This window comes from Lissotriton helveticus, chromosome 11 (assembly GCF_964261635.1).
Source record: "Lissotriton helveticus chromosome 11, aLisHel1.1, whole genome shotgun sequence".
Taxonomy (NCBI): Eukaryota; Metazoa; Chordata; class Amphibia; order Caudata; family Salamandridae; genus Lissotriton; species Lissotriton helveticus.
This window is the reverse complement of record NC_136072.1, coordinates 496,838,382-496,854,164: the sequence shown is the minus strand read 5'-3', so window position 1 is coordinate 496,854,164 and position 15,783 is coordinate 496,838,382. Positions and strand designations below refer to the sequence as shown.

Here is a 15,783-nt window from a genome sequence, read left to right as displayed (position 1 = left end):
TTCTCAAACAAAGTGATCAGGTGTGGGATCAGGATGTCTTTGAACTCTTTGTAAAATGCAACGGTTAGACCATCTAGCCCCGGAGCGCTACCAGAGCGCATTGTCCTCAACACAGTGAGGACTTCCCAAGCGGTCTCATTAGGTACTCCCTATGCTTGTCTGCCAGCCAAGGTAAATTAATATGCTCAATATAATCCAGGATGACTGCAGCATCTGCTGATGTTCTGGAGCTGTACAGTTTCGCGTAATACTGACTAAATCTATCAGCTATAGAGGAGGGCTCTGTCAACACTTTGCCTGATTCAGAATTTATTTCCGTAACCCGCACCGCCTCCCTTCTGCTACGTGCCAATGAGGCCAAGGTTGCACTGGGGCGCTCTCCTTCGCCATATGTTTTGGCAATTGCTTATTTTCCCAAATGTTTTGATCTCGTTATCTGCAGTTTCATGGTAGTCTTCGAGTGTCTTCCTTAGCTTTTCCGTCGCATGGTCGTTGCTCCATGCTTAGGCTGCACTCTTGAGCTCAGCCAGTCTACCCTCAAGTAATTTCAGCCTATCTCTGAGGAAGCGAATGATCCCTGAGTGTTTAGAGATGGCAATCCCACGAATATAAACTTTAAAGGTCTCCCAGATCGTAACAAATTGGCTGACTGTTCCTATGTTAGTATCAAAGAAAGTCTCAATGGCTTCCAAGATTTTTTGTTTAAAGACATTATCTAATAGTGAATATGGTGGAAATTGCCAGGTGAATGGGGCTGGTCTTTTCTGTAAACATTCTATGTCTAACTGTATCGGACCGTGATCAGAAATTAATGAGTGAGGGTAAACTACACAATCCAGCACATGTGTGAGGAAAGTTCTAGTGGTGAACCAATAATCTATTCTTGTGTGCACATTATAAGGAGCCGAGTAGTGAGTGAAGCCCCCCACCCCTGGAGGGCATGTGCACCATATAGCCACCATGTCTAGTTGAGTAATCCCGTCAATTAAAGATTTGGCAGCTCCTGACAGCCTTCTAAGGGGGCTGCCAGAGCGATCCAGCGTCAGGACTAGTATACAATTGAAGTGTCCTCCCCATAATTGCGGGAGCAAAGATTCCCCCCGGACGCGTCCCAGTAGCTGTTTGTAGAATTGTGGATTGTCAAAGTTGGACCATAAATATTAGCAATCAATACATCCAGTCCTCGCCCCTTACACCTGGAGATGGCATACCTACCCACATGAATCAGTGTCAATGACCTCCAATGTGATAACCGCTTTATAGTTAACCCATGTCAGGACTCCCATTGCATGTGTACAAAATCCAGCAGCATGGAAGGGACCATGTAATCGTCTGGGAGTGAGTAGTTTGCTGTCTAGGGGCAGATGTGTCTCCTGTAAGAGAGCAACATCTATGCTATTCCTGGAGAGATACGCTGGCACCTTTCGTAGCTTTTGAAATCATTAATTTCCCTAACTTTCCATGCTAGAAATCGCACTTTGTTACCCTGGTCCAGAGTTACAGCTGAATAACTTTGCTGTAAACACCCTTGCCATGACTGCTTTACTCTTCTTTAGGTTTATCAGTAGGTAAACATTTTGGATGTAGTAAGTAAACATACAGCACACTTCATGTCTAAATTAATAACGCCCAAAATCTCCCACGCCATGCTTTCCCCAACTTGTCATGGACGAAGAACCCCTCCTTACAAAACTAAACTGGCATAGTGCCATAAAGTGAGTTACAAACAGGGGCGGATGTTACCACAGCATTGCCTAGTTTCTCTACCTCATAGAGATTTAGGAATGCCATCAAAGCTTAGTATGTACACCCAGAGAATACAGAGTTCTATGGGTTATCTTAATAGTATCTTGACCCTCTGTACCCACCCATGTGAAGTCCACATTAACTTAACTGAACAATGGGAGACCTCATCAGTCAGAATGTCTCAATGGATAAGCAAGCGGCTATCAAATGCAGTACTTTATGTTCGACTTGCAATGTCCCCTCGCTTTCCCGGGTGCCGTATAGCAAATCCTTTCAATATAGAAGCATGTATGCTAAAGACCCACATCACCTACCACTCGGGAAGTCTCACCCAAAATTATGCATAATTCCTGTCTCGCTTAGCGTAGTCCTTAAGGGTCTCCTGCAAGGCTTTGGGGTCCAAGAAAATCCTTGATTTACCATTTAAAGTCACTCTCAGCCTGGCTGGATAGAGCATTGCCTATTCAAGGTTGTAGTCACAGAGTTTGCGTTTCAGAGGAGCGAACCGGCGTCTGGCCTCTTGTACCTTAGCAGTGATGTCTGGAAAGAATGAAATCGAGGAGCCATCGAACTGCAGATCTCCCTTCTCCCTGGCTTGCCTCAATGCGGCGTCTTTATCTCTGTAATTCAGTAGCTTAGCAAAGATTGGGCGAGGCGTGGCACCCAGCGGGGGTCTAGGGCCCAATGATCCGATGAGCACGCTCAACCACAAACATGGGGGAAAAGACATCACGGCCCAGCAATGATACCAGTAGTTTCTCCACAAAGAATTACATGTTGCTAGTGGGGGTAGTTTCCGGAAGGCCAATGATGCGGATGTTACTTCTTCTTGACCTGTTTTCCAAGCCATTGGCCCTATCCTGCAGGGTAGCGAAGATCCTCTCCATCTTCTTTTGTGCATGTCGGTCTGCGTGTTTGATTCCTCGATCTCTGTCACTTGGTGCTCCACCATGTCAAGGCGTTTGGCATGCTAATCAATCCTCTCAGACATACGGTCCATACGATAAGCTAAAGAATCAATTTTGCCATCTATGGTGGACAGACTTTTCTGCATTGCTGAAAAGATTTTGCGTATGTCTTCAGGCGCTTCCTCCGTCTCAGCAGTCTGATTATCCTATGATGGAGCCCCATCTGATTCTTTATTCCCCGACTTGCGCTGCTCAAACTGCAGCTTAGATTGTGTCTTATCAGCTTTACCCTTTTCTGCTGGAGATGTAGGGCCAAACCGAGGCGTTACACAAAGACTGAGTCTTCAAAGATTCTTGGTGTCTGAGTCCAGTACGGTCAGGGAGTTCAGCTCGGTACGCAGCTGAGATACGCTGGTAGTTATAATATGAATTGCTGGATTCAAGACGTTAATCCCCGGGTCGTCTCGCGTGGGACCCTCAATTACCGCAGAAGAGTTGGCAACAGTAGCCTGTCGTCGGCACGGACAACACGGTGGGGCCCAATTGCTCACATCCACTACGAAATCCCGGTAAATGAACAAGACCCTGGGGATATATAGGTAGTCCAACAAGCGCGTTCCATGTATGCCTGTATTGCAAGCTTACGGCAGTTCTGCTGGCTAGGTATGAGTACTGTACCAGGCTCAGTGCATCAAATAGGTAACCGGGCCAGTTAACCACATCTATGGGGATCCGCAAGGCCGCTTAATCGGAGTTCACGTACGCTCCTGTCCTCAGTCACTCCCCACCTGCTCCCAAGGACCATGAGCTCTCTATACCAGCAGGGCACGATTTGCCCTGTAGGAGGCTTATAGTTGATAGTGGGGGAGATATGGCAGTTCCACCGTGCTTCTCTAGCCGACAGCAGGCCAGTTGCGGCAGATTCAGGCGTGCTAGCGCTAATATATGCTTGGGCGGGGAGGCAGGCTCTGGTTGCACATCTCCTGACCTTGGGCAGCCCCCAGGCGTCTTTGGCGCAGGGCGCTCAAGCTCTCTGCTCACTTCAGGCTGCACCCCGTCGCAGCCACAGTTTAATATGGATGGTTCGGTGGTGGCAGGACAGAGGGGAAGGCTGGTTGAGAGCCCGCCCCCTCTCACTTTTACTGTGTCCGGGTCCTCTCGACGCGTTCGGGATCAGCTCCGGTCCCGCCCCGTCACCCGGGGAGTCTCCACCGGGGCAGGCAAGCGGCATCCCCCACGCACTTAGGTAAGTGTACGGGTCTGACTAGCACATCCCGGACTCCAGTCAGCACCTGTATATAATGGGCCCGCCACAGCCCTGTAGGCCCAACGGCAGCGCTCCCGCTAAGCCACACTGCCCAGTACCAGCTTTGACTCAGCGGATGCGGGCGACGGCTGTGCAGACAGGCCGGGCAGTTAATCGAGGGCTGTCTCCCTCAAAAGCATACAGGCAATACGCTCAGGGCAACTGGTAACATCAGCCGCCTCGGCAATCCCGCTGCTGGGCAAGGCACCCAGGGCCGGAAGGCCGCTTGCTTCCTCGTTGCCTCTGATCGTCTCCGGGCGTCAGTTTACACTATAAAGGGTGTTGATCATCAGCTGTTCAGCTGGGCTTCACAACTCCGGCACTTCAAGTCGATTGTTGCATTGGGATAAGGATACCTTTTAAGGATATTGATTATGGCTTACGGAGTGCGTTCAAGATGTGGCCATCTTAAACTCAGGCAAGCTCCACTCCTTTGCGTGAATAAAGATGTGTGAATATTGGTCGCATTGCTTTATTTCCCTCTCGTTCACTTCCAGTACCTGCAGGTGTCATTGTTAACCACTGTCTATAACAAAGTAACTGCACCCTTCTTTCATTCCTGGGATCACCTGGAGCAGACTGTGGGTTAGTGTTGTGCCAGACGTCTCCTCGTTCCCTCACTATTCAAAAGGATTTGGTGATCATTGCCTTTGATGCTCCATATATCAAACAAGCATTGGCAATGCCAGTAGGTCTGGGTTCTAAATTAAAGTTCTTAAGTCACTAGTGAGTTTAGATACTCGGTGAATCTTCACAGATTTTTTTCTGCCACTCTTCTATATAAAAAAAGGAGATAGAAAGAAATTAACTAAAGTGACCAATAAAAGGTGAAAATGGAAAACTAAAGGACTGGCTCACCAACTGTGGCACGGAAGTGCACTCCTTTTCAGATGGATTCGCATACGATTAGGCAAATGCTGTCACTCCAAATGCAGTGGAGCCCAGTTTCTGACATGGCTGACACATTGCCTCATTCTTGTTGCAGTCGTAAGCAGAAGCAGAATGTGAATGAAACTACCAGCAATGGCAGACTAGGGCTGATCTAAAATCTGTATGTATTTGTAAGTAAGTAGTTTTAATAAATGTATTTATTAACAGCCTAGCAGACAATTCTACTCGCATAGCACGGTCTAGCAAGGAATAAAGCAGCCAAAAACTGAGATTATTTTGTAACTATATATCGATCTACCTTTTTTTACGTTGTGCATTAATAATCCACCCTTAAAGGCCTGTTGATTACCCCAATGAATAAGTCAGGCTTACTGACTTTGTGGTAACTTTTCATAATAAATCCGACCTGTAGCCCTGCTCCCAGGCAAAGCATAACTGCTTTTAAAGTGATAACATGATGAGAAACTGCAGAACCCCTGAAAGTGGTTGTTATACTTTAGGATAGCGTCACCTAATTTATTGTTTATTTCCTTCCTTAAGGGAGAGCGAGAAGACCAAACTACTTATTGCAGCTCAGAAGCAGAAGGTGGTGGAGAAAGAAGCAGAGACTGAAAGAAAAAAGGCTCTTATTGGTGTGTATCTTATGATTGCGCGTGCATGTTTGTGTGTGTCTGTTTTGTTGTATGTGTTTTGTGATTTTTGTTGTGTGTCTGGGTCAACCAGTCTTACACCCATGAGGAAACTGGGCAGTAGACTTAGTGATGACGTAATTGTGAGAATGGTCAATAAACATGTCAATGTTACATGGGGAGTAACGAGCTGATACTAATTTTCACACCGAAGTTGAGAACCGTAGCTCGCCCATAGCTCCCTTCTGTAGCACAATAAGATTGTGTTCACAACACTTCTCCCCAGGAGTAGTGGAGTTAAAATTGTAAATGAATGAATCACTTGTGGAAGCCAGCCTCGAGACTAGGGCATAAAGACTAATGATGTTTCTTTCTTGATAAACCAGTTTATTTTCCATTCTTTTCGATTCCATAAGCTTTATTGAAACTTTATATACAATGATCATATAAGTATTCAGTTAAAAAAACATATATTAAGACCGTGTACTTGTTAAAAAATCAAGAACACACACCTCTCCAAATGCATAAACATTGAGTTCGTTCTAGCACTGTTAAAAAAAAAAGCCATTTAATTTCTTGCATTAACAATCCGAATCATTCAAAGCTCCAACTACCTAAAATTGAGTTAACCCCTTCGGCGCTGATGACAAAGCCAGCTCGTCATCAGCGTTACCTGCGCTGCGCGGATGACGAGCTGACTTTGTCACGATCAAGCCATTTTTGAAATCCCCGCGCACAGCGAGAAAACGCGGTAGCGCGGTAGGGGTTAATTGAGTCATTGATCTATCACAGCTAAAAAGCAAATTCATTCCTTACATGTAAAGCACTTTTGAGAAACAGAATATAGTAAGGCAACTTACACTCATCAAACCCTAACCCTATTAAAACAGGATTTACGCTTGGTTAAACATGAATAAAATCCACAAAAAATAACTCAAGTTAAGCAGGCTTAGCAGTGAGCTTTCATCCCATGGACAAAGAATAATCAACGCACTACCAAACTGCCCAAGGGGAAAATATTGCTGCCATCTAATAATTCCTAATGGCAATCTAGTAAGAAAAGGGACCTGTCCCAGGAGTGTGATATGAAATCTAAATAAGGCTCTACCCCAGGGGAGGTTTGAATCCGAATATATACCTTATTTTTAGCTTTTACTAACTCTTGTGACTCCCACTGCCTTAAGGCCAAACATACTTTTTTACCCACAGTCTTTCGTCTTTGAACAGGCTAGCCGGTTTGGAGAAAATAGATGGTTTGCTCAAGGTGATGCATGTTGTCCTGATATATTCTAGCCAAGAAATAAGATACATCCTGGCGTAGTATAAGCAATTTTCAATGATTTCACTACTAAGCACTGACAAAGGATTGCACCAGACAGAGCACCACAACATCAAACAGGTGAGATTTGTAAGATCTTCAACATTCTCAAGCACTAATTCATCATCCGTTATATCGATCAATCAATCAATCAATCATTACATTTGTAGAGCGCGCTACACACCCGTGAGGTTCTCAAGGCGCTTGGGGGGGGGGGGGAGGAGTGGGGGGGGGGGGACGAAAGCTGCTACTGATCGAAAAGCCAGGTCTTGAGAAGTCTTCTGAAGGCCAGCAGGTCCTGGGTCTGTCGTAGGCCGGCAGGGAGCTGGGCAGGAGACCAAGTAATCTTCTGCAGACTCTATTCTCATCGACCTAATGCCTTGGAGCCTTTTTATATCGCCATAAGCCGGACCCATACGTTAAAACCGGGATACACCTCCTCCAATACATCTTTTAGGAAAGTGACAAAGCTTCTTACCAATACTAGAGGCTAAACTGTCTGTAAACCATCCCTGAGCACAAAACATTTCCTAGACTTTAAAAATGCTTTGGGACCAAGATCCCAATGAATCAAAACTGACCCCTCGCTAAGAGAACTCTGACTCTTGAGGTGGGGTTCTGACCTATAGATAATTGCTTAATTTTAGCACTCCCTGGTCCGTTTGCCATTACAAAGGTTTTATTTGCATCAAACTCCTGCTTCATAGTAGACATACATTCAACGTAGCTCTCTATGAAGATTTTGAGCCCCTGCTGTTTTTATGGCTGTGGCATCCACACCCTTAGCCATCCAAGCCTCCTCCAACACCATAACCATAACATATAATAACAAGCATTTGCAATGCAATAGGTATCGTATTTGCGAGAGTTAGAGCTATTGGCACTGTAAATGAAAATATGTTTATCGATATGTTTTTGTTTGGAATGGAGTGGACAAAGTGAGGAGGAAATACAGAGGGGAAGGTTGAGAGATTGGGGTCCAAAATATTAATACAAATAATAATAATAAAAACTTTATTGGGGGAGTGAGACAATAAAATTGGCCACAGGGGGTTACCAGAACAACAAATAGGGTGTGTAGAAAAACTAAAAACGAATTCTGCATTAAGTTAAAATGAGTAAACACAGTATTGTTGATAATGGGGATAAACACTTAAATCTGGAATAGCTGGATTTGAAGTTCACAATAAAACTCTGCCTCTCTGCTGTAGGGACTATGCATTTATCATTGGGGATACCAGGATTAAACAGTGCACCACGGGTACCAAGCCTGCAAATTCTGCATTTGGGATCCCAGGCGTAAACTCAACAAAGCCTCTGTACTTGGGTACGCCATAACTAATAAGTCTGCTTCATGAATACGGGGGACTAAAAATTATGCATTGGAAGTACCGCCACTACACACTCCAGAACTGCAACGTTAAGGGCGGCTTGAAAGTTTCTATCAGGAGCTAAAACTGGTTTGGAGCATACAGGATAAAAACTGTTATACAAGGGATTACTACTCTACGAATATAAGCAGCGATTGAAATGGAAATTTAGAAGTGCGGTACTCCATTATCACGGAACACCTGTTTGCAAATGAGAAGTTTTAGTTCTTTGTCACTAAAAATACTGCAGGAGTGTAGTCTCCCTTTCAAACCGAAGTTGTGCAGGTACTCCGTGTCCACCCATGTAAAGCATGGTATATAGCAAAACCATTAACTGTGCTAAAATCTCCCCATTTCTCAAAAAGTGAGACAAAAACGCTCCATTGTGTATTCAAAGATTAAATCGTGCTACCACTGTGAAATCTTGGCTAAAGACTGCTTTTTAATTACTGGAGCTAAAAACTTTCAACATGGGCTCGAGAAGTTAAAACAAATAATAACCAATGCTGAGCTCCAAGGCTAACAATCTCTCCAATGGTGTTTTGAGCATTGATTATTAAAAGGCAATGCTCTTGTTAGCCCTAAACAGATTGCGGAAACGCAGCATTGAATGAGTTGGTGCACGAACCTTGCATAGACTGGGCATGGCATGCCCCAGGCATGACCTCTGGCGGTAGGCAGGGCATGCCTTACGTGCTTACACATTGACATGGCGGCTTTTCCAAGAAATGCAGTCAGCGCAGAGGGAGGGAATTGGCCACGGCATCAGCTGCTAAATACATAGTAATCAAGCCTGTGTAGAGTGGGTTTGGCATAGATGCATTTTCAGAGCTCTTCGCACTGCCCCCCCCACCCGAGAGCATAGGTCTGTGCTATGACACATCAAATCACTCACCTGACAAGCCTACACAGCAGCTGCTAAATGTGCACCCTCTCTTAGTAAATGCAGTGTTTTCATGCGGCCTTAATCAGAGTTGCCATAAAAGCGCACTTCAATTGCCGGCCAAATTGTGCACACAGTACCGCCTCACACAGCTGCCCACATGGGAGTTAGTGGACCCACACAACCCTATATCAGGTGGGTCACTGCTGAAGAAGGATACGCGTAGTAATAAAAATGAAAGCACAATCACTTTGCTTCCCTGCGGTAATTTAATTATAGCTATAACTAGCATTGCAATGCAATAGGTCTCCAATTTATGCGAGACCTATTGCATTGCAGCTGGTTGGCATCCTGGACAACGGGAGGGAAGGCAGGGGGGCGAGTAGAAGGCACAGACAACGGGAGAGAGGGCAAAAGAAGCTACAGACAATGGGAAGGAGGGTGGGGGGGGAGAAGGCACGACCACTGCATGAAAAAAACTGCAAACAGGCTGAAAGAAAATGGAGGAAACTATGCCGACTCAGACAAAAAAGCTCTGAAAATACAACTTGTCTCATATAAAAAAGCGATTGCTAGGGCAAAAGCTGAACACTATGCTAAAACCATCTTGCAGGCTCCTAATATCGCGAGAACTCTAACATAGTGAAGGACCTATCTAATCCGGCTTGTGTGAATAATAAGATTAGGGCAACACAAAAGCTTTTTGACAATCTTACTGTCTATTTTGATGAGAAGATCAACAAAATTATTGATGGTCTTAATTCAAACAACAAAACTAGCATGGATGCTGAAAATGATCTATTAACAACCGCGGTAGAGCAACAGAAAGAGGCAATAAACCGTGATAAACAAGCAGTGTTAGAGTGTTTCCAAACTCCCACTGAGGAAATGTTTGATTAACTAGCCCTGAGTGTGTCCTCCGGCTCGCCACTGGATCCTCTTCCGCAGAGGATATGGAAAGATTTCAATGTAGAACTATTTCCTCAGTTGTGGCATACATGCTGCCAATTACTGAACAAAGGAACCCTTCCAGAAGGCTGGAAGTAGGCAATGGTGACTCCGTTGCTCAAGAAACTCACTCTTGATCCTCTTTGCCCATCCAATTTTAGGCCTATCTCTCTGCTGCCCTGTCCTGTAAGAATTCTGGAGTGAACAGTCAGTAAAACTCTCTCCTACTTTCTAAAAGAAAATCATCTGCTAGATGAGACTCAATTTCAGTTTCGTCCTGGGCACGGAACTGAAACCGCCCTAGTGACAGATAACCTGGGAATGCGGGCCGATAACCATACTGGTACTATAAGATATGTCTGCTGCATTTGATGCGGTGAACCACAGTATTTTACTGAAAAGACTCGAGAATATCGGAGTGAAGGGTCTGGCACTGAAATGGCTTCGCTCCTATCTGACGGGTCAGGCAACAGGTGGTGACAATTCCACCTTTCACATCTCCAAAGACCTTGTTTGCCACGGGGTGCCGCAGGGTTCAGCAATAAGTCCGATCCTATTTAATACTTAGCTGCGCCCACTCATCCCCAATATTAAGTCCTTTGACATTGAATTAGTCAACTATGCAAATTATACGTAACTGATCTTCACACTAGGAGACCAGGTAGTTTCTCTAGATAAATTCCAGGAGTGCATGCAAAACAACACAAACTGCCAAAAAAATAACTCTCTACAATTTAATGGGGACAAACCGGAAATCTTACATTGCTCCACGAATAAAATTGCTCGCCCCTTCCCTACTGAATTCCGACTTACCCCCACAGATAAACCATTAACTCCAGCTACAACAGTACCTAACTTGGGGTTATGCTGGATGATAATCTTCAGCTAGACTCACAAGTTAATAAAACAGTTGGTACTTGTTTCTCTCTGATTAGAGCCCTACAAAAGATCCTTCAGCTGCTGCCTGTTACCACCAGGTCACAAGTGGTGAGGAGCGTAATTCTGAGTGGATTATTGCAAATCATTGTACCTGGGTGCACCAAATTCAGTGTTACTGAAGATACAACAGATTCAGACAATAGCAGCTAAACTAGCTTTAAACAAGCTGCGCAGATCTTCAACATAACTGGCTCTGAGGGACCTACATTGGCTACCAATTTGTTAGAAAATACAATTTAAATCCCTCTTTATTGTGTTTAGAGCAGTACATGGAATGGGCTTGAAACCCTTTCAGAAAACATTTACTCTATGTTCCCACGAGAAACCTCCGTCCATCAACTGCTAATTTGGTGAATATTACGAGATTTAAAAAAACTCTGAATGGTGGCAGAGCCTTTGGCGCGGCAGCCTCATGGTTAAGGAACGATAACGCAAACCTTGTTTCAATTCAGGAAGAGGCTAAAGACTTGGTTATTTCAGAGGGTGGAGTAAGACCTGTCTCACAATCTGTTCTCTGGGGTAGATCGCCTATATGTACATTGACAATCTGAAAGAAACAGGTTAGTATTAGATTCCTTACCTTAGAATATCCCCAGGCGTCAGTCTGGATCCGGAAACTTTTGCGTAGCAGTACCCCTGCGCGTCGGTAGGCGTCGTCTGCAGGCGTCCCCTGCGGCTCCGCGTCCGTCGTCGGCGTCGTGCGCCGTGATGACGTCGCTGGAGTATATAGACGCCGCCTCCGCGCGCTGACGTCAGTTCTTCTTTTTTCCGCGCCAGTTAGCGCAGATCCGAAGAGCAGTACTCCGGTCTTTTGACCAAGTTTTTTGATTACTCTAACTCTTTAGGTGCCGGTAGGATGCCCGGTTTTAAAAATTGTGACGGGTGCGACCGCCTGATGTCGGTCACCGACCACCATCGACTCTGCCTCCGGTGCCTGGGCGCCGACCACGACGTGGAGTCCTGCGTCGACTGCCGGGCCTTGACGGGTATGGCTAGGCGGGAGCGGTCCCGCAAGCTACTCGAGCTCCGGATGTCGGCCCCGCGTCGGGAGCGGTCCCGGTCCGGCCGGAGGTCGAGGGAGCGGTCGAGAGAACGGTCGCGGAGCCGCCACGAGTGCTCCGGAAGTCGTCACCATTCCTCTGTTTCCTCAGGTAAGCGAAACAAGAAGTCGGGGCGTCGTCATCGCACCCCCGACTCTTCCTCGACGCTCGCGCGATGCGGCCGGGGGTTCGGGTGGCCCCACCCCCGCGGCTCCGCGTGGGTCGCCGATGCTGCCTGCTCCATACCCGCCGGTCCCTGGGCAAGGCGCGTCGCGGGAGGAGGTAGAGGAGTTCCTCATGGCCATGAGGGCGCTGTCTCCTCCGGCGGGGCCTAGGGCGCCTGCGGGCCCGGTGGTCCCGTCCGGGGGCCCGAGCGGTTCGGGTGCTCCGGCCCCGACGCCGCCGGCGGCTCCGGCCCAGGCGCCGCTGGGCCCTTCAGGGTCGACGCCGGCTGGTCAACCGGCCTCTCCGGCACCGATTCCATCGGGGCAACCCGTGGTGCCGCCTCCGCGCGGCGCCGTGACTCCGACGCCGGTTCCGGCCGGCGTCGGGGTTCCGGCGCCGGCTCCGGGCGGCGCCACCCCCATTCCCTCTCCAATTCCGGACACGGAGTCGGACCGGCGTCGTCCGACGCCGAGTCCGGCGCCGATGGGGCCCATTGACCCCGAGGAGCCGGTCTACATCGTTGAATCTGTATATGGTGATGATGAAGATTATGGAGAGGGTTGGGAGGGGTCGGAGGACCCTCTGTCACGCGAGTGTCAGTACGACGTGGACTGGACAGGTGACTTGGGTGATGCCAGTGGTCTGGACGAATCTCCTAACCCTGGTTTTGTCTCGCCTCCCACTGTGGCGTCGGAGGCTGGGGCGGCTTATTCTGTGGTGTTGATGAGGGCTGCCAAGGCCTTGAGCCTTGAGCTCCCCGTCGCAAAAGTGAAGCCTAACATCCTCACCGAGGTCTTCAAACCGCAGTCATGCCCACAGGAGCCTCTGCTGCCGTTCAATGAAGCCTTGACGGACGTTCTTTTGGGCACGTGGTCCAGGCCCGCTTCAGGTTCGCCTGTTGATAGGAACGTTGCCAGGCGCCACCGTCCGTGTTCGGACGACCCTAAGTTCCTGTCCACCCATCCCACCCCTGAGAGTCTGGTGATCCAGGCCTCAACTTCCCAATCCGCGTTCCCGTCGGCCCCGCCCGACCGGGAATCTAAGAGGTACGACCAGTATGGCAAAAAGGTCTTCTCGTCCCTGAGTCTGGGACTGCGGTCTTGCAACACCGCATGCCTCTTGGGCCGCTACACCCACTCTCTGTGGGATACGGTCGCGGAGTGTCTGCCGCAATGCCCGCAGGAGGTACGGGACAAGCTCGGCCAGGCTATGGTTGAAGGCCGAGACGCGGCGAGGTATTCCATCAGGTGTGGTCTTGATACGACCGACTCGCTGGGCAGAGCGCTGTCCACGACGGTGGCGATTCGTCGCCACGCCTGGCTGAGATCCGCCAATTTTTCGACGGATGTCCAAAATGCCTTGATGGACATGCCGTTCGATGGCAGTCGCCTGTTTGGCGACAAAGCGGACAACGCGCTTGAGCGCTTCAAGGACTCCAGGGTCACGGCCAAGTCCTTGGGTCTTTCGACCCAGCGCCAGCAAACGGGTTCGTTTCGCTCCTTTCGTGGCCAAGGAAGGGGCGGTCCCACACGTGCTGCCAGCCACGCACCGCAGAACACTTCTCAACGCTGTGGCGGCCGTGGATTCCGCCGTGGTGGCGGTCGGGGACAGCGGCGAGGTCAGGCCACACCTCCCCCCCGCAGCAGCCTCCAAATCCTCCTAGTCCGAGCTTTCAGGCCCATGTGACGCCAGTGGGTGGCAGGGTTCGCCATCACCACTCCCGCTGGCGCACTATCACATCGGACAGGTGGGTGCTGCAGCTCGTCCGAAGGGGCTACTCCCTCCCCTTCGAGACCACTCCTCCAGCCATGCCACCGCAGAACCACCGTGTGTCGGGGGACCACTTGACACTTCTGCAGGAGGAAGTTACGGCCCTCTTGGCCAAGGGGGCCATCGAGCGCGTTCCTGGGCCAGAAGTAGGGTGTGGTTGCTATTCCCACTACTTTCTGGTACCCAAGAAGGACAAGGGGGGCCTGCGTCCTATCTGGGATCTACGGAACGTCAACGGCTTCCTCCGGAAGGAGAAGTTCAAGATGTTGACTTTGGCTCAGGTCTTGGCTGCTCTAGCCCCGCTAGACTGGATGGTAGTGTTGGACTTGCAGGATGCGTATTTTCACATCCCCGTCCTGCCGGCCCACCGGCGTTACCTACGGTTCACGGTAGGCCACGAGCACTTTCAGTTTATCGTGCTCCCCTTCGGCCTTACCAGCGCCCCACGGGTGTTCACGAAAGTGATGGCGGTGGTCGCAGCTCATCTGCGCCGGTTAGGGGTTTCAGTCTTCCCCTACCTCGACGACTGGTTGTTGAAGGCGGGCTCGCCCCAGACAGTCGTCCACCACCTTCAGATGACGGCAGACCTCCTGCACGAGCTGGGGTTTTCCATCAATGTGCCGAAATCACACCTGTGTCCCTCTCAAAAGCTCCTTTTCATCGGAGCGGTTCTCGACTTGGCGCAGTTTCGGGTTTATCCTCCGGAACGGCGGGTCCTGGATATACAGGCTTTGATTCCCATCTTTCAGCCGTTGTCCCGGGTCTCGGTCAGGTTGACGCTGCGGCTTCTGGGGCTGATGGCCTCCTGCATCCTTCTGGTGCATCACGCCAGGTGGCGGATGCGGGCTCTGCAGTGGGACCTGAAGTTTCAGTGGGCCCAGCATCAAGGCAACCTATCCGACCATGTCCTGATCTCGGAGGGCACTGCGAGACAGTTGCAGTGGTGGCTTACGGACCGCGATTGGGTCAGAGGCAGATCCCTCTCCCTTCCCCAACCGGAGCACGTAGTTGTGACGGACGCGTCCCTCCAGGGCTGGGGAGGCCACTTGGGAGAGGCGGAGATCAGAGGCATCTGGTCTCCGGCGGAGTCCCGGCTACATATCAACATGTTGGAGCTGCGGGCGATTCGCCTAGCACTGAAGGCATTCCTCCCCTTTGTCAACGGGAGTGTGGTGCAGGTGTTCACGGACAACACCACCGCCATGTGGTACTGCAACAAGCAGGGCGGAGTGGGGTCGTGGACCCTTTGTCAGGAGGCTCTGCGCCTCTGGCAATGGCTGGAACGTCAGGGCGTGACTCTGACGGTTCGACACCTGGCAGGTTCTCTGAACGCCAGGGCGGACGAACTCAGCCGTCGGTGCTCGGTGGATCACGAATGGCGTCTGAACTCGGACGTGGCGAAAGGCCTCTTTCTGCAATGGGGAGAGCCTTGGTTAGATCTATTCGCCACAGAAGAGAACGCGCAATGTCATCAGTTCTGCGCGTTGGAGTTTCCAAGACGGCACTCGCTCGGCGACGCCTTTCGGCGCGAGTGGAGTTGCGGTCTGTTGTACGCCTTTCCGCCTATACCACTTCTGCCCAGAGTGCTGAAGAAAATCAGGCGCGACCGGGCCCAAGTTATCCTTGTGGCTCCGGACTGGGCTCGAAGGTACTGGTATCCCGAGCTACTCAGCATGTCAGTCGGTCCCTCGATCCGCCTGCCCCTTCAGGAGGACCTTCTGTCGCAGCAGCAGGGGACGGTCCTCCACCCGAACCTGTCCAGTCTCCACCTCCATGCTTGGAGATTGAGCGGCGACAGTTGAGGCCATTTGACTTGCCTCCTGAAGTCTGTGATGTGATTCTGGCAGCCAGGCGTCCCTCCACAAAGTCT

At 49.5% G+C, this 15,783-nt stretch overlaps 1 protein-coding gene across 2 annotated transcripts in view; it reads left to right on the top strand.

Moving 5' to 3' along the window:
* Positions 1-15,783, top strand: part of LOC144791434 (erlin-2-B-like) — a 234,193-nt gene that overhangs the window by 118,665 nt on the left and 99,745 nt on the right. For both annotated transcript variants that reach the window (XM_078666119.1, XM_078666118.1), the window contains exon 9: positions 5,392-5,483. In XM_078666119.1, coding sequence (XP_078522245.1) covers positions 5,392-5,483 — 92 coding nt within the window. The remainder of the gene's footprint in view (positions 1-5,391; positions 5,484-15,783) is intronic.